This window comes from Rhamphochromis longiceps, linkage group LG6 (assembly GCF_057381845.1).
Source record: "Rhamphochromis longiceps isolate RC_006_pf linkage group LG6, R_longiceps_female_GT1.1, whole genome shotgun sequence".
NCBI classification, from domain to species: Eukaryota; Metazoa; Chordata; class Actinopteri; order Cichliformes; family Cichlidae; genus Rhamphochromis; species Rhamphochromis longiceps.
In genome coordinates, this window is record NC_140562.1 from 15293944 (window position 1) to 15318661 (window position 24718).

Below are 24718 nucleotides of genomic sequence, written 5' to 3' on the forward strand. Positions count from 1 at the left end.
CTACTACTCGTTACCTCTTTGGTTGAGCTTGCACATTTATAGACACTGTTCAGTAGAGACTAATTTACATGTAATCAGCATTCAGAAAGAAAAAAAACACACACAAAACAAAAACGTTTCTTCAATTATCCATGACAAAAAATGTGATCCAGGAAGTGCAGTTTGGGTAACAGTTCCATTAGTGTGAAGGCTTATTAAACACCAAAACACTTAGAGTGCTTTATAATAACACAAGGATGGATCCCCCCCCTTCCTAACTCTGGAAAGGGGCAGAGCGGCTGTTGCTGCTCCACTGACATGCTGCTCACACTACACCTTCTGTGTAGCCAATCTGTCAATCTGGACATAGTCTGAGGCAAATTAGACCCATGGGTGCGAGCCCGGACACCAGTCATTCGGGTGCTAGCTCCAAATCCAAGTGTCTCCTAATGCCTGCGGTCTGGGTATTTATTAACGCAGTGACTCATTAAATCTCACTCGATCGACAGTCCAATGTGTTTTATTAACATTTTCATTTCAAATTTAAGACAAAAACAACAAAGGTACAGCAGATCGCAGCGTGTGCTGCACAGCTTACGCAAAACCCTCAAACACATGACCTCATCGGGGCGGTGGGTGTTCAGATGTGCTGCGCTGTGAAAAAGAATGTGTGTAAAAAAACAGAAACAAAACAAGGACAGTATGTGGCATGTACTGTGCAGAATATGTTGCCTCATGAGGCATATGGCTGGGCCAGCTGGAGTCCTTATATCGTTGCTGTGATGAGTGGCTTCATCCTCAGTTTGCTTCCTTTTGTTTCTCGGTTTTATTGGACGGCTTCCTCATTTCCCCTCTTCAGCGTGTTTATTTCTGCCATTTTCACGTTATTGTTACCAAGAAATTCCACTTGTGTTGTGTTCACACACACAAAGATGCAATCGCTAACTGAAGCCATAAAGGGGATAAATCGCAATTCATCAAACTCAAGGACAATGACTGTGTTACAGGCACTAAACATTACAGCTTCCCTGCACATGGCACACCACACACTGTAATTCTTCTGTAAAGCTGGTGCACAGGAACAAGTAAGAGAGAGCAAATACATAATTTCTCAATTGAAATTCAGAGTCCTGAACTAATATTATACTGTATGACACTGTTCCTTTCATTCGCGCCTGCTCCGTTTCTCCTGGGTGACAGGCTGATAGGTGACACAAATTTTTAAATTACCCATATCCATGATTTTTCCATCTATTACATCTAAAATGACTGCACACGGTTACTCCTTCAGTGTTTCAGTGTCAGTCAAGCTTAGTGATCCTGCTGACAGTGGAAACGCACAAATACTCCCCGTGTGATTACCCTGCACCGCCTCCTGACTTCCAACCTTTAAAAATCTTGTGAGGGGAAAAACAAATCTGAATTACAAACTGAACTAAGCAGGATTCAGTGATTGCTTTGACACCGGCTCAGATTGGCTCGGACAGAGTGGAACTACAACTGCTTCTTTTCTCTTGTATAAGGCCCCTAGAGCAGCGGTCCACAACCGTTTTTGTGCCATGGACCGGTTTTAAGGTGTCGTGGATAAATACAACAAAATAAAACTAGTACCAGTACCGAAAAAAAAGAAGATTTATTCATAACACACGTGAAAAGACCCAGGAAAACAGAGTTAACGATAAAAATGATAACAAAATAACGCTAAAACCATACATTTCACACCCGAGCCTCAGCTCTCACGGACCGGTACCGGTCTGAGGCCCGTGGGTTGGGGACCGCTGCCCTAGAGAAAGGAACAAACTTAGAGGAAGTGTGTTTCCAACATCCAGTATTTTTATTTTTTTAAAGAAGGCTCTAAATACAAATATAAGTGATTTTTATGGATCATTTTCATGATGACTAGGAAAAAAAAATGGTTTCCTCGAGACTTTATTGATGAAATATTCATTGTACAAATAGGCGCACCAAGCTGCTTTTCAATGAAAGAAATTCTATCAAAGCAGGATTCTGATCCGCCACAAAAACAGCACTCGCTGATCTATTCATACAACAGAGCTGCTGAAACATACCGGCACAATCAAAACAATTTATGAATATTGTATGAGGCGAGGGGAAAAGTGAAGTATATAGAGGGCGATGGGGGGGGGGAAAGTCAAAATAAAAGTTAAGCTCATCTCGAATTTTTACACGAGTGTGTGAGATGGTGTGCAGTTCTGTCAGACTGTGGTCTGTCGGCTGAAGAGGTCGAGGGTCACGGCGGAGAGGAACGCTGGGATGCTCTTCTGGTGATGCAGATGAAGAGCCACCATCTCTCCCAGAGTTTTGGAGAACTCTGTTTCCATAAGCTGCATGCTTCCGTTGGAGCCCTGAACCAAAACACAACACACAATAACAAGCAATCAGACCCACTGCATTTGTTTCCACACAAAAAAAAAAAACTTTCAAAGTGAAGCAAGCTCACTTAAAAGTTGTTATTCTCTACTAGGAATTAGTGTGTGTGCGTGTGTGTGCATTCACAGCAGGGTGAAGGTGTCTAAATCTGTGTGGATTAATTAAAAGGAATGAGGAGCAGCTCGGGGCGATGAAGTGAAGGAGAAAGGGATGAGTGAAACAAGGGATAAAGTAATTAAAGCATCGCAGGGAGGGGGAAAGCAGTGAGCAGCAGAGTCCCATGACATACAGAGAAGATATTGAGACATCTTAGAAATGCCCCGTGTCAATGTGTGTCAGACACACAAATCTCTGATTTGACAAGTGTCACGAGAAGGCTCATAAAACGAAGGGCAAAGGGAAAATACTGAAGAATGGCATTTAATCAGAAACAGAAGTCCAGAAGTCGAGAAAAGAATAAATCAAAGGGTATTAACAGACACGGTTTTTTTAGTGCACTCTCTGAACACCTTGATTGCACACTCATTCTTGGCGGTGACCTCAACCTTGGACTAAATGAAGAAATGGATAGGCTCAACACAACAGGAACTCAGCGTAATTGGCAGTCCACAAATATAATCAAACAGTATATGAACGACTTTGGTCTTTGCGATGCATGGCGCTCTCTTCACCCCACCAGTAAGGAATATACTTTTTTCTCGCATGTTCATCACTCTTACTCTCGTCTGGATTATTTTTTGGTCAGCAGCTCACTGCTGTGTGATATTTCAGACACTGAGATTCATCCTATAGCTGTCAGCGATCATGCTCCTGTATCTTTAACACTAATGCACAAGAATAATACTACGCCAAGTAAAAACTGGAGAGTTAATATATCACTACTTAAAGATGAAGACTTTATTAAATACTTTAAAAAGGAATGGACTTCATATTTAGACTTTAATGACACTCCCGGAATATCTGCTTCTGTTCTATGGGAAGCAGGGAAAGCTGTGATGAGAGGTAAAATAATTTCTTTCTCATAACACAAAAAGAAAGAAGAAAACAAAAATATTCAGGAATTAGAAAAAACCATCAAATCACTAGAAGAAGCCTACGCGTCCCACCAAGATCAGGAAACATTGAACAAAATATGCAAAACAAAACTAGAATTAAATGAAACTATTAATAAAAAAACACAATTCCTTATACAAAGACTTCGCTTGCAGAATTTTGAACACAGTAACAAATCAGGTCGATTTCTAGCTAACCAGCTAAAAATAAATAAAGAAAAAATAACTATATGTGCTGCTAAAGATTTATCGGGGAACACAATATATGACCCTGGAAGAATAAACAACATTTTTAGGGATTTCTATGAAACTTTATACTCACCACAAATAAACCCATCTAAAAATGAAATTGATCTGTTTCTTGACAACGTAACTCTTCCAAAATTACTAGACAGTCAAGCAATGGAACTGGATTCGCCACTGACGCCAAGTGAACTCCAGGAAGCCCTGATAAGTATGCCCAATAATAAGGCTCCAGGTCCAGACGGCTTCCCTGCAGAATTCTACAAAGAATTCTGGACAATTTTGGCACCAGTATTCCACAGCATGTTGCAGGAAATCGAGGAAAAGGGCAGACTACCACCAAATATGAATTCTGCCAACATTAGTCTCCTGCTAAAACCAGGCAAAGACCCTTTATTTCCCTCAAGCTATCGTCCAATTTCTCTTTTAAATGTAGACCTTAAAATAATCTGCAAAGCTCTCTCAAAGAGATTAGAGAAAATGACCCCCCTCTTAATTCATCCTGACCAAACTGGTTTCATAAAAGGTCGGCACTCCTCAGCAAACACTCGTAGAATACTTAATTTAATAGACTACTCATACGATAAAAACATCGAAACCATAATATTATCTCTAGATGCAGAAAAAGCATTTGACAGAGTTAATTGGAAATTTTTATTCGCAACTTTACACAAATTTGGTTTTGGAAACTCTTTCATAAACTGGATAAGAATATTATACAATTCCCCAACAGCTCGTATCAGAACAAATGACCAGACATCCTCCAGCTTCTGTCTCCTGAGGGGCACCAGACAGGGATGCCCACTCTCCCCTTCACTTTTTGCAATTTTTATCGAACCTCTAGCAGCAGCATTTAGACAGGCTACAACAATTAAGGGCATAAAATGTAAGAACATAGAACATAAAATCAGTCTCTATGCGGATGATGTGTTGCTTTTTCTGCAAAACACACAAACCAACCTCTCTGAGGTAATTACTTTAATAAACTGGTTTTCAAGATTATTCAATTAACTGGCCAAAATCTACAGTTCTCCCCATTAACTGCTCCTTCCATAATTCTTCCTCTGCCCCACTGCAATCCGGAAATATTAAATATTTAGGTATTAATGTCTCTCCTAAGCTTTCAGACTTAACTAAACTAAACCACATCCCACTTCTAAAGAAAGTAGAAGGCGATCTGACTAGATGGAAATCTTTACCCATATCACTCATGGGAAGGGTCGCCACTATAAAAATGATGATCTTGCCAAAAATAAATTACTTATTTTTGATGATCCCTAACAAACCATCACAAGATTGGTTCAGATCTCTGGATTCATATATTTCCAAATTCCTTTGGAAAGATAAACCCCCGCGTATTAGCTTAAAAACGCTACAAAGAACCAAGGATAGAGGAGGATTAGATCTGCCTAATTTTCACCAATACTTCTTAGCCAACAGGCTTCAGTTCATCTCAGAATGGTTAAAACATACCTTCTTAGTTGAGCCCTGGCTAGATGTTGAACAGGCACTATGCAAGGATCTAGAGATTTCAGACCTACCATTTATTAGCTCAAACATCAAAAGACATGAATGCTTTAAAAGTATCAACATCAGCTTTTCTCTAACAGCATGGTGGGAGTTTCTAAAAATAACGGAGTCTTCATTAATCCCATGCAAACGTACACCTATCTGGAATAACCCTGACATATTACAAAACAATAATATGATTAATTTTCCAGAATGGAGTTGTAAAGGAATTAAATACTTAGAACATATATTAGAGGGAACAGAATTTATTCCATTTGACAGACTAGTTGAACAATATGGGATCAACAAGACAAGGTTTTTAGAATATCAACAAATTAAATCCATAGTAAAAAAGAAATTTAACCTCAGTCAAGTTGAATTACAAACACCACTAAGTGCGGCACATTTTCTTACTCTTAAATCCCCCAAATTATTATCTAAAATATACAGAACACTTTCTAAATTAGATGAATCAATATCCCTTCCTACTGCAAAGTGGGAAGCAGATTTATCAGTCAACCTAGACCAAAACTTCTGGTCTCAGATTTGCTTAAAAACTTTTAAATTAATTAAAAATCCCAGTCTGCAATTAATACAATACAAAATACTACATAGAGTGCACTATACAGGTCATCGGATGTTCAAGATGGGCTTTACATCTTCCAACAACTGCTCACACTGTCAAGGCAATACACCAGACAATTACATCCACGCTCTTTGGTTCTGTCCACCAGTGCAAAAGTTTTGGCGCGAGATATGTGAAGATTTATCAAAGTGTCTGAAATGTAACATTCCAACTTCCCCCTTAGTGTGTCTACTGGGCAGCTTAGATAATGTCACTTCAGAAAAGAATATAGCCCATATGATCTTCACTGCCCTATGCATAGCCAAGAAAACAGTCCTCATGAACTGGAAAAATAAAAATAATCTTAATTCTAACCAATATAGAAATTATCTATTAGATTACATTAGTCTTGACACAGCCTCTGCCACCACATTAGATCAATTGCTCTGGGCCCCTTTTATCAGCTCCATCACCTAGTGGGGGTGGGGGGTCATAGTTTGGTCCCGCCTTCACTGTTGTGATTGGTGAGGGGGTAGGGACAGGCTTAGGGCGTCGGGGGGTTCCCCGGAGGCATCTTCCTTGGGGGGCTCAACCCGGGGTAGCGGTCACGTCCGGTTGGGGGCTCTGTTGGCTCTCAGGTGACTGTTTCCTCGCGGCTGCGTGCAGCGGGGCTAGGGGAGGGTCTGTGCTGACGGATGTGGGTTACTGACCTGGCAACCTGGCTGCCCCTGGGTGGGTCCGGGATGGGCGTGAGGTTCTGGGGGCGCTCCGTCTCTGGGCTGGGGCCCGGGCCGGGCCTCGGGGGCTTGGGTCCTGGTTGGTGTGTTGCCGGGGTTGTGGGTGGGTGGGTGCATGGGGGCCCGGCCCTGGAGCAGGGTGCCGCTGGTGCGTCGAGCCGCCTGGGGGGCTCTTCAACTGGTGGGGGGGATGGTCACATCTTGCGGGAGATACAGGAGAGGTGGAGGAAGATCTCAGCCTGGGCGTTTACCGTCTTATGTAGTCTGGAAGATGTGTGGATGGTGGGGTGGGTGCAGTTTTCTCTGTGGTGGGGTTGGGTGGACTGTCCAGGGCTCTGTGGAGCCGGGGGGCGCTACTGCACTGGGCCCCGGTCTGATGGGCCTGGGCCCCCCTTCCCTGGCGGGTCGCGGAGGGTGGGAGTGCCTACTGGGGTCAGCGGGGGAGCTGGCCCCAGGGAGGGGTTACCTGCCCCTCCCTTCCTTCCCTCCCCATCTCCAGCTGCCTCCCTCTTCCCGCTCCTCCACAACCACCCACACATGCAGGGCCTTGGAGTGGGGGTATGTCACCAGGGTGCAGAGGAGGCTACCCCCCCTGTCCCCTTCTGGCTGCCTCTGCCTCAATTTTATCCCACAACTTAGACATTCACATTATTCACACTCTCATTACACATACATATAGGATCTTGGGGGTGGGCACAATCACGGAGTCCAAATTACCATCAGGGTGTATACCTCACCCCTGACGTCGTTGCCCACCTCTCAATTTTAAATACACTTAGTCATTGAGGGCTAGCAGGAGGGACTATGCGCTTACCTGCTGCTCCTTGGCAGGTAGCTCCATGCCCTCCTGGGTTTTAATTGCACCTTAGAACACATATGCATCAACACTACAATGAGCGGGTGGAGGGAGGTTTGGAGTCTTCTCCCACCCCCATTCTCTGCGGCCTGCTGGAGCGGGAGGGCTAGTAGGAGGAGTTGGCCATCCGACTGCGGTCTGGGGTGTGGGGCCTCCCTGCTGCTGCGGAGTCGGGGTGGTCTGCCTCTCCCCACCGCAGGGAAAAGGGTAACACCACCTGGGTCTGGGTGCAATTCCCCCCTCCAGGGGCAAGGGTACCTAGACCCGGTTTGTAGAGTACGCTTGGGGAGTGTGATTGTGTGTACAGCGTCTCTTTATGTCTGCCTCCACGTTGGTTGAGTGTGGAGTGAGTGCATATGAGAGCATGAGGGTGGGAATGGATGTTTGTATCTGTGTGTGCCTGTATGTCTGTGTCTATATGTCAGGTTGGGTATCAGACGCCACCTCTCTGGGGACACCTCAGGCCCTCCAAGGTTTGGAGGCCTATCTCCACCCACCACCACTTCCCCTGCCGGTGGCGGACTCCCTCAGGTGTCGGTGTGTTGGTGGTTCTTTGTGTCTGGGGGTGGGCGTCCGGGTACACACCGGCTCACTCCTTGGCGGCCGCTTGTCGGGGCCTGGGGCCTGGGGCTCGCTCGGGCCCCTTTGGAGGTGGGGTGCCCCCGGCCTCTCGGCCTGGGGCTCGGTCACTCAGGCACAGCTGGGGGCCGGCGGAGCTCACGGGCGCGTCACTGCAACTCCCCCTGACTTCTGCTCCGCGGCTGCTGGGCGAGCCCTCATCTGGGACTCTCCTCAGCTCTTACTGGAACAGTGGCGCGGCTGCCCCTCTGTTGGTCTTCCATGGTCTCTTGTGTTCTGAGAGCCTCTGGATGTCTGGAGTTTTGATCTCCTCCATACCCGCTTCACACCCTGGAGGACGGGGCTGTGGCCCCCCCACACTCCCTAGCAGATCATTACATGGAGAAACCTTTGGAATGCAAGCATGCTGATCCACACAGGTATGCACACATGGGTATTCACAGACGCGGACTAAAGCTTTCTTGGCTGCTGCCTCAAAGCACACTGCGCGCTGTCTATCTTGCGTGCTGCACAATATCGTTTATTATTTAGTAAATATTGATATCTATGACTAGCTAGTTTATTGTGATGGTGCTTTGTTTTCTCTATTATTATGTTGCTCTTTGTTGTTTGCTGTCGCCTCTGTTTGTTTTTTTTGTTTGTTTTTTTTTTTTTTCTCCATACAGGTGACCCAGGAGTTCTTTTTTTTTTTTTTTTTTTTCTCTCTCTTCCCCCCCCTTCTCACCGTCTCTTCTCCCCTTTGGTTTTCTTTCTTTCTCTCCCCCTCTTTCTCTCATTCATTCCCCCTGTCCTATTTATTAAAAAAAAAAAAAAAAAAAAAAAAAAAATGACAAAGGATGAACTGAAGCTCTGCCATCACGTAATGTCGCATACTGTTGTTTCTGATGTCATTAAAAAAAAAAAAAAAAAAAAAACAGACAAAGATTTAATCCCGCGCTAAATCATTTCCAACAGAGCACTTTTATTGAAGGAGCAACTCTGTAAATGTCCTCTCACTGTGTGAGACCTGGAGTTAAAAACACATTAGGAAAAAAAATGATAATTAATGATTTGACAAACTGATCCTGTTTGAGCATCATTATTTCTAAGACTGAACAAAACAGCTGGAAATTGCAAGGTAGTGCATGACTGTGTTGTAAAAAGTATTATTTGATAAACTAATTAGTGCGCTTCCTCTCACACAACAACCTGAAGTGAACTGTTCATTTCTGTGTGAAGAGTCACAAATCTCTAATGGCTGAGAGGAGTGGATACCTGAACTAATGGCATTTGCTAGCTGACTGCACAATGCCTAAGTGAGGCTTAATGCAGTATGGAGCGCGCTCAGGAAACGCAGATATACTGACCTGCTGTTTCAATGTCATTCTTTGGAAATATGAATGAAAAGTTTATAGTCAGAGCCGCAAAGTCTGTTAGGCTACGTTCACACCGCAGGTCTTGATGCTCAATTCAGATTTTTTGATCAAATCCGATTTTTTTTGTCTGCGTGTTCACACTACAAATAAAATGTGACAGCAAGACGTCACACACAACGCGCTCTGTTTAGGCCCAGAGCAAACAGTATTGCTTGACTGATGGCTCTTAATATAAAGACTTCGGACTTTACGTTTCCCAATTTTTGCTTTAAGTTATTTTGTTATTTACATAATAATGTAGATAACCTAATAATAATGTATGTGTAATAATGTGTATGTGTTAGTCCCCATAGGGAAATAGTTCCTCTGCATTTAACCCATTCACCCAGTGAAGCAGTGGGCAGCCACCAATGCAGCACCCGGGGAGCAGTGTGTAGGGATGGTACCTTGCTCAGGGGTACCTCAGGGTAGCTGTTCAGTGGAGTCGAACCCCTGACCTTCTGATCATGGGGCCACCACTCTACCTACTGAGCTATCCCTGCCTAATGATCCTTATTGCTGTTTTAGAGAGGAGCGGTGCTTCAAAGGATAGCTGCAGATTTCTGTCAGAATCTGCAGATTATACAGTACAAATAAAATGTTCACGTTTCTCCAACGTTGTCTTCCCAACAGTTTCACTGACATCTACACTGGATGGCCAGGAAGCATTCGCGATGTCTTCTCCGGCGCTGATAATTGGCGTCTGTCTTGTGTCGGTGACGTAAAAGACGGATTTAATGCGACATGACCGTTCAAACAGCAGTCGCTTTCTAAAACATTGGATATGTATCTGATTCAGTACCACATACGAAAGTGACCCAGACCGGATTTGAAAATATCGGATTTGTGCCGTTCACACTGTCATAGCATGATCAGATATGGGTCGCATAGGGTCAAAAAAAATCGGATTTGATGCGCTTTCGCCTGCAGTGTGAACGTAGCCTTAGAGACGTTCTGCTTCAAAAGACAAGCTAAACTAAATCAAGTCATAGGTGTGCTTCTGTTTTTTCAAAGACACTTGTAACATGTATGTAATAAGTCCAATTCTAATGTAAGAGTAATTTTACTCCCACCGTGTCATTAGGATTGGGTGGTGGTGTATTTTTTATTTTGTTTAATTTTTATGGTGATTTAGTCTCTGTACAGCGCCAGAGTGGATATTAAATCAAACAATCACGAAGTGCAGATTGTATTAATTGTTTAGAAATTACATCAAATTTTATACACACACAGTATGTGTGTGTGTGTGGGGGGGGGAGGGGGGGGGGGCACTGGCAGGTCGTTTGAAACTAAGATGAGTATTGCACATTTGATGTGTCACATGACCCTCTTCCTATTGAAAAAACAAAAGTTGTATCCAAGATGGCCGACTTCTAAATGGCTACCATGGTCACCACCCATCTTGAGGAGTTTGCCCCCTCACATATACTAATGTGCCACAAACAGGACTTTAAGATCACCAACCATTCCAATGTAATTACGGTGTATCCATATAAATGGCCCACCCTGTACAATGCTGTTAAAAGCGCAATCTTGATATGTAGAATCAAGCAGGATGAACAGCTAAATTTTAACCTTTGTTTAAACTGTCCCAAAATACTCTTGGCGTTCATAAAAAGGTGAAATACCTCGGGCACGTTATTACTGAGCAAATGAACGATGATGATGACATATACAGATAACGATGTAAGCTCTATGTGCAGGCAAATACTATTGCATGAAAATTCAGCTTTTGTTCACTTCCAGTTACAGTGGCTTTATTTAAAGTGTATCGCACAGTGCTATATACTGCACCCTTGTGGTCATCTTACAAATAATGTAGCACGCAGAAGCTGCATGTTGCATATAATGATGCAATGAGAATCCTTCATAGGATATCTATGCCCAGTCAGATGTTTGTAGCTGTGGGTGTTTAAACTTTTAAAGCACTTTTAAGAAAGTACTCACTGATCCGACAGTGAGTGTTCCCGTTACTCATCCAGTCTGAGGAAGCATTGGCTGAAGTGTTTGTGTATTCATTGATTTCTTCTAAGTAATTTTGTATTTTATGTATATTATGGTTTTATATTTTTACAAATATTTAACATTTTTTATTGGAGGTTTATATGTTGTGTTTTGTCTTGTTTCTTTTTTGTTCATTGAATACAATATGGCCAGGCCAAGATATTTTGATACTATGCTGCGTTGATCCTCTCTTCCCACTCAATTAAATAGCGATGCCAGCAGGATATACTACTTTACAAGTAGTGAACAAGTTTAACTCTGAAAACCAGCTTAGCTGATCCTGATCATAGTTGTGTGTAATTAGGACACCTGAAAGAAATGTGGCTTTGGTCACTTCTTCAAAAAAAATGTAGTCTTGATTTCCCTCTAAAATAATCTGTGCATCACCGCAACACAGCAGTTCAAAGGCTTTTCTAATCGCACCATCTTTTCTCTGACTACTTCCCATCACTTCATCCAACTGCCTGACAATCCCTGGTGAGATTTTTTTTCCCTCTGCGCTGCAGTCTCAAAGCTACACCATATCCTCAAGCTGCGACTCAAATCACAGACACGCGCATACAAACACGTGTGCACGCACGCGTTTTTAAAAAACGCCGTGGCTTGGAGAACATGAAACGCATAGATCAAAGAGAAAACACTGGGACTAGTTACCATGGAGATCTGTGTGTTTGTCTTTGGCAGTCTGTGTGTGAGAGACACGTAAGAGTGGACAAGCTGATGGAGGCCTCTGGGGTCCGAAGACTGCGAGGACGCTCACGGTCGTCTAGAAAGGAAAACTGAGATACCAGCCTCAACGTGAGGCGAAACAGTACAGCACTGAACAAAACAATTGTTTTAAGTGGCCAAACGTGGAATCAGACACACACACACACACACCTGAACTAAGGTTACAGAGATTTACAAAGATTACTAAAGGTTATAGATACAAAAAGCAGCAGTGCTCTGGGACTGAGGCAGAGCAACATGGAGACACGGTAAGAGGGCACAATGAATAAGGCGGTGAAGAGCCAGACTCCAGCAATGTTTGCACACAAACTGCCTTGCTTCAGCACCGCTCCCATTATGTAATTTATAACTTTACAGTCTGAAAACTTTCAACTCTACAGTTCCTTTTTGAGGCTATATTAAGCTCACCATTTTCGATTTCAGTTCGGCCATTTGCAGCACCCATGCTACAAGCTCTGTGAGGCTGCACAGTGGTGGTGCCTGGAGCCGACTGCTGACATCACCCTGCTAACATGCTCACACTGACAATGTCACGACACTACCTCTGTAACACTAACATTTGCTAATTAGGGCTAAACACACAGTACAGCTCGGGCTGATGTGAGGGTCATTAGTTAAGCAAATATTTGACCATAAACCAAATTACCGGACGACCTGCACTTGCGTCCAGATGATTGAGCCAGCAGACGTGTAACTATTTCAGCAAGGTCGTCAGGGGTCATCTTTTAAGACCCCGAATTTCTGTCCACATATTTGTTAAAGTCTAGATAAGTGCAATGGACTCACTGGCTGACAGATATGGCAGCATCACATCACTGGCTAAATTTTGACCAGGAATCTTAGGGCTCGCCGAAGATATTCACATCAATCCTCTGGGCATGTTGGACACTGGAAAGTTCTGAGCGATCTACATGGGATTTTGCTCTGCAATAGTGGTGGTTTTAATCTTCAAGTTGGTAACTTTCAATTCGTTTTTTTTTTTGTTTTTTTTTTAAATAGTCCTGCGTTTTTTCTTGTGTTACTTAACAAGATGTACATCTTCTCTGTATTCAGTTATTACCTTTTCACACTGATGTTGACCATCAACTTTTCCAGGTATGTTTCCCTCCACCTCTCAAGTGCCAATACGTCTAACAGTAAATGGGGCTGTCATAACCTTGTTGCGTTTATGTTTCTAGTAGAAAGAAAAATATCACCTGAAGTAAAAAGACTGAATGCTGCCATTTGTCAGGTTTACAGTCCCTCCAGTGCTCCGTATGAGGATCATTGACATAACATGAACTCTTGTTTTCAGGGGAAACTAATCTTAACACACTAATAGACATCGTTTAGTTGATATGATTGTGAATCAGATCAAGGGTTTATTCATGATGTTTGTTATGATGCTGTCATTTTCTTTGTGTATTTACTCTCCAGCTGCTACACCCAGCTAGTTATGCATTAGTGGCCGTCAAGCAAGGGATGTTGGAGCAAGCTGAAAGAATATTTCTCCTGCCAAAACAGCGAGTACTGACCCTCAGCCAATTATTCATAAAAAGAAATGCAGTGACACAGAAATGGGCCATCAAAAACAGCTTTTCCCCTCAATCACAGCTAAATGTGCTGCGTCTGTGTAACAGTGTGTTATAATGCATTAGCTTTGACGTTTTTGAGGCAAACTGAAGGTTTAAGAAAAAGGGGGAAAAAAGCTGAAGTGAAAGTGAACTGTGGCTCAACCTCTGCACATAGTCTGATAACATAAAACTCTGATAAAGGCTGAAAAAGACCAAAGCACTGTTGAACAAACTGTTACTATATGAAGAACTGTTTAAATTAATAAATGAATGAATGAAAGACGCTTTTTGGTTCTTTTAATGTCCAAGAAGGTCACATATCTGCCTGAGTAAATCAACAGGTCTCCAAATGGACTTGTACTGAGTAGGTTGCAAACTGATATCGGATGCACTCATAAACAATTCTGTTTAAGTACAGATGAAGGGGACGAGTCATTTTTGCTTGTTAACACAGGCTAACCTGTGATTACAGATTTTAATTACACATCAAAGCTGTGCTATAAAATTAGAGCTGGGCGATAGAACGATAACGATATGTATCGCGATATAACTTTTACTCGATAGAGAAATTAAGCTATCGCGATAGACCTCGCCGCTCTTGTCCTCTTAAAATAAAAAAAATAAAAAATAAAAAAAAGGTCAGCCAATCCAAACTAAGTAGCGCAGAGCCGAACCAATCACAGCCGCAGCGTCACGTCGCGTGACTTGTTACGTACAGCACAAGTGCCAAGCCGCACGTGTGTTTGTTTGGGAAGCAGCCAGCGGGTAATGGAGGAAATGAGTGTGCCGACTAGAAAAATCAACCGAGCGTGACCGAAGAGAAAACAGATGATGGTTCCAATGCCGGAGAGATTGTCGAACGGAAGAGCCATAGAAGTTCCGTAGTGTGAAGGTATTTCGGCTATTTCAAGTCTGACAAAAACAGAGTAGCGTGCACTGTAAATTGTGCCGAAAGCAAGTCTGGAAATACAATGAACTGGTGCATGCGTCACACTGTGCGCCACGTTATTGTTTCGGTGAAATGAATTTCTACAATACTGTTAATTCTACTCTCTGCAGTGTTTAAATGCTTACATATACACACAGTTACTGTCCGTCCACACATACGACTCGGTTCTGCTTCTATGCCCCAGCTTTGTTTACTTTTTCCCACCGAGGCTTCTAGACTTCTGATTGGCCAACATTTCTGCACGGTTAGGAATCTAGCGCCACCTGCTGCTTTGGCATGTTCATAGCAGCGTTTTCCTTCATTTCTGCCTTTATGTGTGGACGGGATTATTTTTTAAAACGAAAACGGAAAATCTCCGTTTTCAAAAATACCCGTGTACGTAGCCTCAGTCTCTGACTGGAAGCGCTAATTCGTCATTCGGCTTTTGTCAGACTAAAGTAACTGTTAAAACTGTTTGAAAAGCTCAGCTATACAACAAGGAGAGATTGAGAATTTCCTTTTAGTTCTCAGTTTATTTGATATTGACAAAAGTTAGTCAGTTTTGTCTGTTCTTCTGTAAAACAAACTAAGATTTATTTTTAGAATTAATATTTTGTTTCTAAGTGGAATTGACAATTTAGTCTGTTTCGTTTGTTCTGTTTTGAAACTTAAACGCTTTAGCGGCTGCCTTTTGTGTAGTTTGCAATATTTGCCTTTATTTATCTGAAAAAGTCTCATGTTCCTTAAGTACATCTACCCTGTTGAACTTATTATGGGAAATAAATATTTAAATCAAAACAAGCTGCTGATTATTTCACATTTTACTTGTGAGCAACGGCACATTTAAATCTTACAAATATAGTTATTTGGCTTATATCGTGATAGATATCGTTATCGCCTGAAATGAAAAAAACATATCGTGATATGAAAAAATCTCATATCGCCCAGCTCTATATAAAATTATTTTTTTTAATGGTTAAAAGAGACTCATATTTTAAATGAACATGACCCAACGGGCCATAGGCTTAGTGCCACTTGTTACATTTATTTTCACATTTCTCTTTCCACGTGCACAGAAAATTCAAACCAAGTTAATCAAAGGTCAGGGGAGATTTTTTTCCTTTAAATCAGCTTTATTCAAATACTGACCATATCAATCCCTATTTGCATATTCACGCGTCGCTAAGAAGTGTTTTTAACTATATCTGACCTTTATGAAAACAACAAGGTTCTGTTTACGTTTGAAAACGTGTAGGAAACAACCAAGGTGACATCAACGTGCCGTAAACACAAATATCACAGGTTCCTCCAACAAGGTGACTTCGACCTCACCCAGCATGAAAGCAGGCAGAAATGAAGGAAAACTTCTGTTTGTTTCCTCAAGATCAGGGCTAAGAATCTAAAAAGACAAACTTGTGCACAAAAACTAAGGACAACTCAACAATGGAGAGGAGAAGTGCTATCCCATTCATCTTTTCATTTGTCTATCCAATTAAAGGAAATCGATGCTTCCTGGCTTGAGATGCAGGGTGGGGCTTTATAGTGACCTCATCCAAGCAAGGAGCTGCATACTTCCTGAATGACAATAATGCTCCTCTCTGAATGCAGAATGGGCCAGAGTAAAAGGTTTACACCTACGCCATCAGACACATGAAAGACAACAAGGCAAAAACAAAACCCTGGGCCCTCTGTTGTCATGCCAATAAAAAGATCAGCAGCACAATAATCAATGCTATTATTTTTCTGACCTTGAAAAGGTTTCTCTCGATAGAGATTTTGGGATTTTTCAAACATTTCCAACCCCAACTTCAAAAAACTTGGGAAAGTGTAAAATGTAAAGAAAACAGAAAGCAATAATTTGAAAATCTCAAATTCATATTTAATTCAAAATGACTTTGGTGTCAGAAAAATGCCTCAAAAATTGGGATGGGATAACAAAAAGCTGGAAAATTAAGTGGAGGAACATTTAACAGCCAGCTAGGTTAGCAACATGACTGGATAGAAAAAGTTCATTCATAAATTGTTGGAAATTTTCACAATAATGTTTTTCAATGTCAAAATGCAAAGACTTCAAATATCTCCTGATCTAGTAAACATATAATGAAAGGGTCCTGATAATTTGGAATTTGTACAATCAAGAAGGCTGAAAATCAGTATTGGCTGCTTGTGATCGAGCTTTTTTCTTTTCATGCCACATCTTTGTGAAACAACCTCCTGCAAGATATTAGGCAGGCCTGCTCTGTGGGGGCTTTCAAAGCCAAGTTAAAGACCCACTTGTTCATCCTGTCTTGCGTGTCTTAGCTCTGTGCCTAGAGTTTTTACTCATTCTTATTGCTGTTCCCTTTAATTTATCTGTTTTTTAAAATTTGTTTTTATTCCTTTATCCTTTTTTTTTTAAAAAGTGATTTATATAATAAGTTATTATCACCATCATCTTTGAACCAGAAATGGCCGTCTACTCTTGACCCAAGCTTCAAAAGCTGCACAATAGTAAACATGGCTCTTGTAATGCCCTCTTCGCCAATTTAAGGTTTTCTTTTCTGTTGTATTGTGACATGACGTGAGGGTGAATTTGGGTGAAAATGGTTCTTTTAATGATTTTAAAAAGTATTGAGAAAATAAGCTCTCTCTCTTTACAACGAAAAGAAAACAAAAAACAAAACTCAATTGTAGAGGTTTATTTTTTTTAGTCATATTGGAAACTTTCTGAATGAAGCCCATTAAATGACTTTATTAAAGTATTCACGGGGTAATATTAATGTTGCATGTAATTGTTACCATTTCCAAGCTCTCATTTAGTGCAGCTATCACCAATACCATTAGGTGGCTTATTGTGCTACAAAAATAAAAAACACGGCAACTCCACGTGCTTAAATTCACCTTTAAAAAGGGCAACACTTGGGATTTTGGAATCACCGTTTCACGCCACAATACAACAAATGTTATTTCTTTAGCAGAAGTGAAGCTCTCTGGCTTCTCATTTCCATTTGATGAGCTGTTTGTGTTATTACAACTGATTGGCACAGCTGTTTGGAAGTTTAGATTGTGGAGGGGAAAGATGATGATTAATCAGTGCTCTTCAGCAAATCATTTTCCACTTCCCTAAATCTGTAACGCCTGAAATACTTACAGAAAATTTCACTGTTCTTGGACAAGGCATGCCGCTTTGCACTGGTCTTTTTCAACTGCACATTAAACTCAGAGTCCTGATCTGGCTGCACATGTGTGGATGTGATAGATGGCTCTATATTGAGGTGGTGACATGCAGTTCACAAATCAGCTGACCTCTGCCTCTACTCTCCACCGCTAATGAGTAGACTTTTCTTCTCTATCCTTCTCTGTGTAGTTCTTTCCTCCCTCTGTTTCACTGCATCTTTGTCACCGCGATTAGATCATTCGAATAGAAATCAGTGCATTTGAAAACATTTCATTATCATTTATACCTTTGCCTCTTTACACACACACGAGAAATTCCAAAGGATGTCATAGCTGTTGATGGGTGCGGGTGAAAAACAGAAGGCAAATTAATTGAATATGCAGATTAATAGCTTGCAATTTAAATGCAGATTTTGGCATTTTTCCAGAGTCGGGAAGAGGATGAAAAGGAGAGAGGGAAAGAAACACTGTGTGGAGTTCCCACCAAAACTGAATCAGCAACAATTCAATACATATTTATATTCTAATCAGCTTTTTGTTTACACATTTAAAAAAAACGCTACTAATGTGACTGAGCGCTGAACAACTAATGGCAACATACATCTGACGAAATGATTTAGTGAGTGCTATGAGAAAGACCTCAGCTTAATAAATGTGATTAACCTGAATCTCAGGAGCACAAATACATAAAACATGGAGTAAGTTACAGCTGTTAGTAGAAGACACCTAAGATGAACATTCATAATGACAGGCGTGTTCGTCTGTATTAGATTTCTCTCATCGTTGCCTTTGCTCCCATCAATCTGTAATCAGAGATACAAAACACCGCTCTGCCTCAGTCACCAGCTTTAATGTGTGATTAGCTGGCCACTAATCACCAACTTAGAGTTCTCATGATTCATGACTTAAATATATAAACTGAAAGAAAGTATGAACTGGCCAGTTGTTTTTTAGCATTAAAATACCAAGTAATGAATGCCAAGTGAGGAAGAGCAAGGGTATTTATATGCAGTGACAATGAGCTAATCCCAATGCAAAACATTATATGTAGCAAGCATTCCCGATAAGACGCAAAGAAAACAAACTGGGTAAACAAGATTTTGCTGTTGGAATTCTGAGCAGTTCCGAGCTTTTCTCTGCATTATAATATAGAAACTGGCAGTGATGCTGGGTTTGTCACGTGGATACACTTACGGCTGGGTGGACACTGTACTAATGCAGCTTGTTGGAATCGTTAAAGCGTCTCTCTTTGCCTCACGTGCACACACGGTTAATTCTGCCCAGACGTTATCTTCCCATTTACTTGTGAATTTTATGTAACACACGTAACACTGTATTTGTGTATACAGACATTGTATCAACTCAAAAATGTTTGGCTCAGTCCAGGTTCAGTAACACTGTCTTGATGTAAAATCAGTTAAGAGTGGAGTGATGTACGCTGTTTATAAAATGTAGTCATTTATTTTGAAAATGAAATTTGACAGTGCAATTTTTAAAATTGTGATAGAACAATAAAAACCAGGGCTCGCAAAATCGCTAGCGCAAAGTCCCGGGGCTAGCGATTTTTCCAGTCGGGCTACCAAAATCCATCTCAGCACTGCCCGTCGGGCTATCATAGGAAGGAAAGATATGTCAATGTTTTTGCATTCTTTCGCAAATGTAGCTGAGTAATTAAGTCATCGGCATCGATGAGCCACTGTCAATATGTGACACATTGAAATCGCGTTTGAATTTGCGCTTGTTTTTTGCTTTCACTTTCACTTTGCGATCGCGCGAACTGTGTATAGAGAGCGGCAGGGCTACCAGGGATTTTGAAATTTTGCGAGCCCTGAAAACATATTACATTATTAGAAAATGTCTTAATATGACTGTATTGGGAGCACTCATCATCTATTTGAGTTTTTAATCATTTTTAAACTCAGGCTTGCAGAGTGGGCGGAGACTATCCTAGCACTCATTATAAGCAAACAGTGGGGCACACCCTGGACAGGTCACCAGTTTGACTGGCCAATTCAGAGTCACCAGTTAATCTAACATGTCTTTGGAATGTGTGAGGAAGATGGAGTACCAGGAACGTGCAAACCCCACACAGAAAGACTCGAGCCAGCAGGTTTAAACCATGAACTTTCTTGAATGGCGCTCACCACTGCACCAGTTTGCTGACCATATTCAGACAAAATCTGTTTATAGTATACTATATGAGCTCACAAAATTAATGCCAATAAATGTCAGACACACACACAGACTCACTCTCAGACACATTGGCATAGTTTACGAATAATCATAGTCTAATTTACAAATGGAGACAGATTGCAAACACATTGCAATCAGTTGAAGTCAGTCTGTGACCAGTTGCAAACTCATAACACCACTACTGCTAACCAAACAAATTGGATTCAGAGTGTAAGATTTTACATGGCACTATTTCCACAAAATATTTAGTAAATATTAATACTGAGTGTTAAAAACAGACCTGATTATCAGAATTCCCTATGAAGGTGAGATTTACAGCCTATTTCAACTTAATTTGCTGTAATGCACCAAAGTTGCTGTGTGTTACAATTCAGTTAGAAAGCTAATATTATGAAATATTATGTGCACGGTTTGTTGGCTTTGCATCTGATTCTCAGTAGAAGGGTTTCACAGTTTACATGTAATTAAACTTTTCTCTAACTGAACCCTTGTTCTTAAATATGCAGAGATCTATTAGTCATTTCTTAACATTTATACATTTTCCGTAAATTCATTTAGCCCTGAAACACAGGTTCCCATAGGACTCCTCAGCCTCAGGGATTTGTGATGTGGAATCTCAAGATTGTTAGCATAATGAACATGCTTCTCCTGATTTAATTTGCAAATAAGGATAGGAAAAAATAAAAAAATTTGGAAATAAGAAAAGGATGGCTTATAAACTGACTTGGCAATAAAAACAATTCTAGATTGAGCGTCTAAATCACATTTACAAACATTACTTCGACAAAGCTATCTGTCTCTTAAGTGGATTTCTCTTCCGTGTAGGTGGCTAATTACAGGTTCTATAAAGCAAAAATAGTAAGAGTCACAGATACATAAGAGAAAGCAGAAAAGATAGGTAACCTTTTATTGCCAAACAGCAGCATGGAGAATATTTACAGCACAAACCTCAAAGCTTACATTAGCCTACATTTCTCACATTGCAACTTGACTGATGATAGCTCAGTTAGAAATTCTAGAGTGTTCTGCTAGCAGTGGCTAATTCAGCAGCTATACTATACGATGGGTGACCCACTTAGTCCTGTAAGCTACACCATAACTGCAAACGGACATCAATGGGGCCGATGTGTACGTAGCTTTCTCAATCCATGAGTTTGTGCGCACACGTAAACTACTTCTGAGACTCAGCAGCCCTATTGATCAGAAGTGGATAAATAATTGATGTTATTTTTCCCCAAAAAATGTTTTTTATTAATACAAATGTGATTAACTGATGACCACTTAGCACCGGCATTAATGGGTCATCTTTCCTCGAGTCCGTGGCAGAGACGAAGCAGCCTTCTCCGGCTCGGGAATATTCATGACCTCAGGTGGACTTATGTGTGGGTGTGATGTATCATGTTACCATGGAGACAGCAGACATATGTTCCGAACATCGACCAGAGGAGGCAGTGACGCCGACAAGAGCAGGCACGCGAAAGTGCACGCACAGACACACGCGTGCCCGCATATTCACATACACACCCCGAGGGCAAGCGGGACAGGAAACTGTCAGGAGGAATCAGAGTCAACATTCTCCTCTTTCTCTGGGAGTTTTCACTCCGAGACCGCTCTCTGAAGGCTTAAGTACATACAGTCCTATCCACTGAAGAAGTATTCTCTCTTGTATTCCCACCAGCCTTTGTGTTTACTGTTTATTAGTGCTTTGCTCATGTTTATCTTTATTGCTATCAGCGATACATCATTGAGTGTTTTGTTTCAGTCAGTGAGCAAAGTGAAATTCAGTCCCAGTAAGCCTTCTTCTCCCAAAATATTTCAAACACCCACTCATCTCTTTTTCACTTTCATATTCATTTTTATGGCTCTCAACTCCATCTTGTACACATGAGCAAGAGGTTATTGTGTGTACATGCGCTCTGAGATTTTAATGAAAAAAAAAAGGAGAGTGGAATAAAACACACAATGTGCTGTTATTCCACTGTACAAAGGGAGTTATCTGACTGCACAGTACACACAAACAGTGGCTCAACAATATCCTGAAAGACTGTTTTTAATAAACTACATTAGCGGTTTGAAAAAAAAAAAAAAAAAAAAGACCTTGTTTGATCAGATTCAGCTAAAAATAGATATGCTACAATGCTATAGCAGCTACAGATGAATGAGTACTGATGGCGAAGTGTTCACTGAACAAATCGGAAAACCTAAAGGTGGCAAATTAAATTTGCAATAAGTTGGACATAACTCCTGGAATTTAGGCAGGACATTTATTGAAATTGTACTGCAGTCCCATTCTTCCAACTTTTCAGTATTTTTCGTAAGGCTGAATGGGTTTAAGCTGAATATTAATTAATATTAATAACCCACAAAGTTCCACACACAGCTTCAAATTAAAGGTATCAGTCTTTTAGGGTTTTGATTTAATTATGCATTGAATTATAAAACATTAATGTACTTTAGATTACTCTAGCATCAATGTGGAAATGGCATTAACTGCTATGTACAGCGCACTGTATATTATATTATTCCTCCTTTGGAAAGTGAGAGGATTGAGACCTACAACCTGATTGTTTTACAAAAATCAATGCGTTAAGCATCATTGGTTTGCTAGATCGCAAACTGTACATTCTACTTAAAACTAAAATTGGAAGCCACTGAGAAAATAAATAAATGTTACCAAACAAACAGCATATTGTAACCTCCTGAGGGTCTGTCAGTACTACTACCTGTAGAACGATCCATAATCATAATGAACTAAAACAAACAAATTAAAACAAGTTTAAAAACACTCGAAAACTACTAAAGTGTACTGCCAACTTCACTGACAAATGCAAGAAAGTTACAAACCACAACTAAAGAAAAACTACATCCACGTGACTTTAAATCTCTGCTGAATGACTCACCTGGCCTGCTTCACCCACATGTCAACTCAATCACTCCAGACAAGTCATGTCAGCCAAGCTGTCCGTGTCTCCAAACATACTTTTTTTTGAGGCCTAATAAATACTTAATCCCTCATCGTCATGGAGGTATACATATTAACTTGATTTACAACAAAGAAAAAAAAAAGGTGTCAGGTCCATAATCAACATCACAGTGGACTTCAGATTAAACAATCAATATGTGATTAAAGTGCAAACCTTCAGTGTCAATTCAAAGAAGTTTGTAGTAGTAGGGCTGTCATGAAACTAAAATTTCAAACTTTATACTGATACCTGGGAAAAGGCTCAATGCCATTTTTAATACTGCAGAGGAAAAATAATAAAGTAAAAATAAATAAATAAGCCTACATTTCCCAAATAATAATAAAGATTCGAGCAAGGTAAATTATAAATGGACTGGTTCTTACTTTGGGGTTAGTAACTTGGCGACTGCAGACTGGAGCAGGGATCGAACCACCAACCTTCCAATTAGCAGATGACCTGCTCGGCCACGATGTTCTTTCTATGAAATGTTTTGTCAGATGTGATCAGACCCAAACCTTCTAAAAGCTTTACTTTTGATTCATCGGTCCACAGAATCATTTCCCAAATGTTTTGGCAATCATGAGATGAGCCTTTGTGTTATTCTAGGTCAGCAGTCGTTTCTCCTTGAACTCTCCCATGGATGCCATTATTTGTATCTTTCTTATGGTTTAATCATGAACTCTGACCTTATCTGAGGCCAGTGAGTCTGCAGTTCTTTAGAAGTTTCTGGATTCTTTCATGACCTGCTGTCTCTTGGTTGTAGACTTTGAGAATGACAAGCCTGGCTCTTCGAAAAGGTTCTCTGTTTGGTTAATTGTTGTAGAGGATTCTTAACCATGGAAATGATTTTGTGATCTTTAAATTCAGTTTCCTTCTGTGGATCTTCAGGCCTTTTTATATTGCTGCGTTCATTGTTGATTTTTAATCTCATATTTAGTTCTAGTGAGCAGCTAGTTGAACACCGCCTCCAGATCTTTTATCAACTTAATTTGTCATAAAGTAACAAAGAAGCAGGCTTCGCCTGGCCATTAATCTGCTTATCAGTCAATTGTCCAATTAATTTTGATCCTCTGAAAACAGAGGGATGCGTATAGAAATGCCTTTCATTCCTAAATTGTTAATGCTATAGTGTTAAATCACTTGAATTAAAAGCTGACAGTCAGCATTTCAATAAAAAACGTGATTTCATGTAAAATTCACTGTGGTGATGTACAGAGGTAAAATTACAAAAGACAATCACCGTCCAAAAACGTGGAACGGCAAAGAACTGATACAGGAAAAGGACTAATGTAAGCATACATTATAAATAAGACTGTTCTATAACTGTCCTCCTTTTTAACATCAGCTGTGTCGATATTTTAATAGATATATTCAATAGCACTGTAGTAGAGGATGAATACATAAAACCTCCTTTCCCTTTGGGAGGGAGGCGATGTTGACACCAGTAACCTTTCGAGCTCCTTACAGCTGTTGCAACCAGCTTCCCTGGCAGTCAAGCTCTGCTTTAAGTTATTTCAAAATTAAGCTATAACAGACAAATGAATAAACTGTTCAAGCTGTGATGGCTTACAATCCGTCTTACACACCCTCACAGGCAAACACACATTTGTGTGGCGTTAATCATTCCCCGGTGGCTGATAAAACAGAGACAGGTCATTAAGTCTCGACAGTGTTCATAAACTGTACTTTATTAACTGTCCTCTTCTTTCGCCCACTGACACACACACAGACACAAATTATTTTGCTTTTTCAAAAGGCACTTTTTCCATTGCTTCTACTCTGTCTGCGTATCACCTATCCTCAACCGTTCCCTCATACGTTTTTCTTCCGCTCCATCTCTCTTTTGTGAGAGGGCTGACAGTTAATTGGGAGTGTGTTTTAATGAGC

At 40.9% G+C, this 24718-nt stretch overlaps 1 protein-coding gene across 1 annotated transcript in view; it reads right to left on the reverse strand.

Moving 5' to 3' along the window:
- Positions 1-1810: 1810 nt before the first annotated feature.
- mad1l1 (mitotic arrest deficient 1 like 1) overlaps positions 1811-24718 on the reverse strand; it is a 68575-nt gene continuing 45667 nt past the window's right edge. Inside the window, exon 18 of the mRNA XM_085409384.1 lies at positions 1811-2345. Within this exon, the coding sequence (XP_085265510.1) occupies positions 2196-2345 (150 nt within the window). The 3' untranslated portion in view covers positions 1811-2195. The remainder of the gene's footprint in view (positions 2346-24718) is intronic.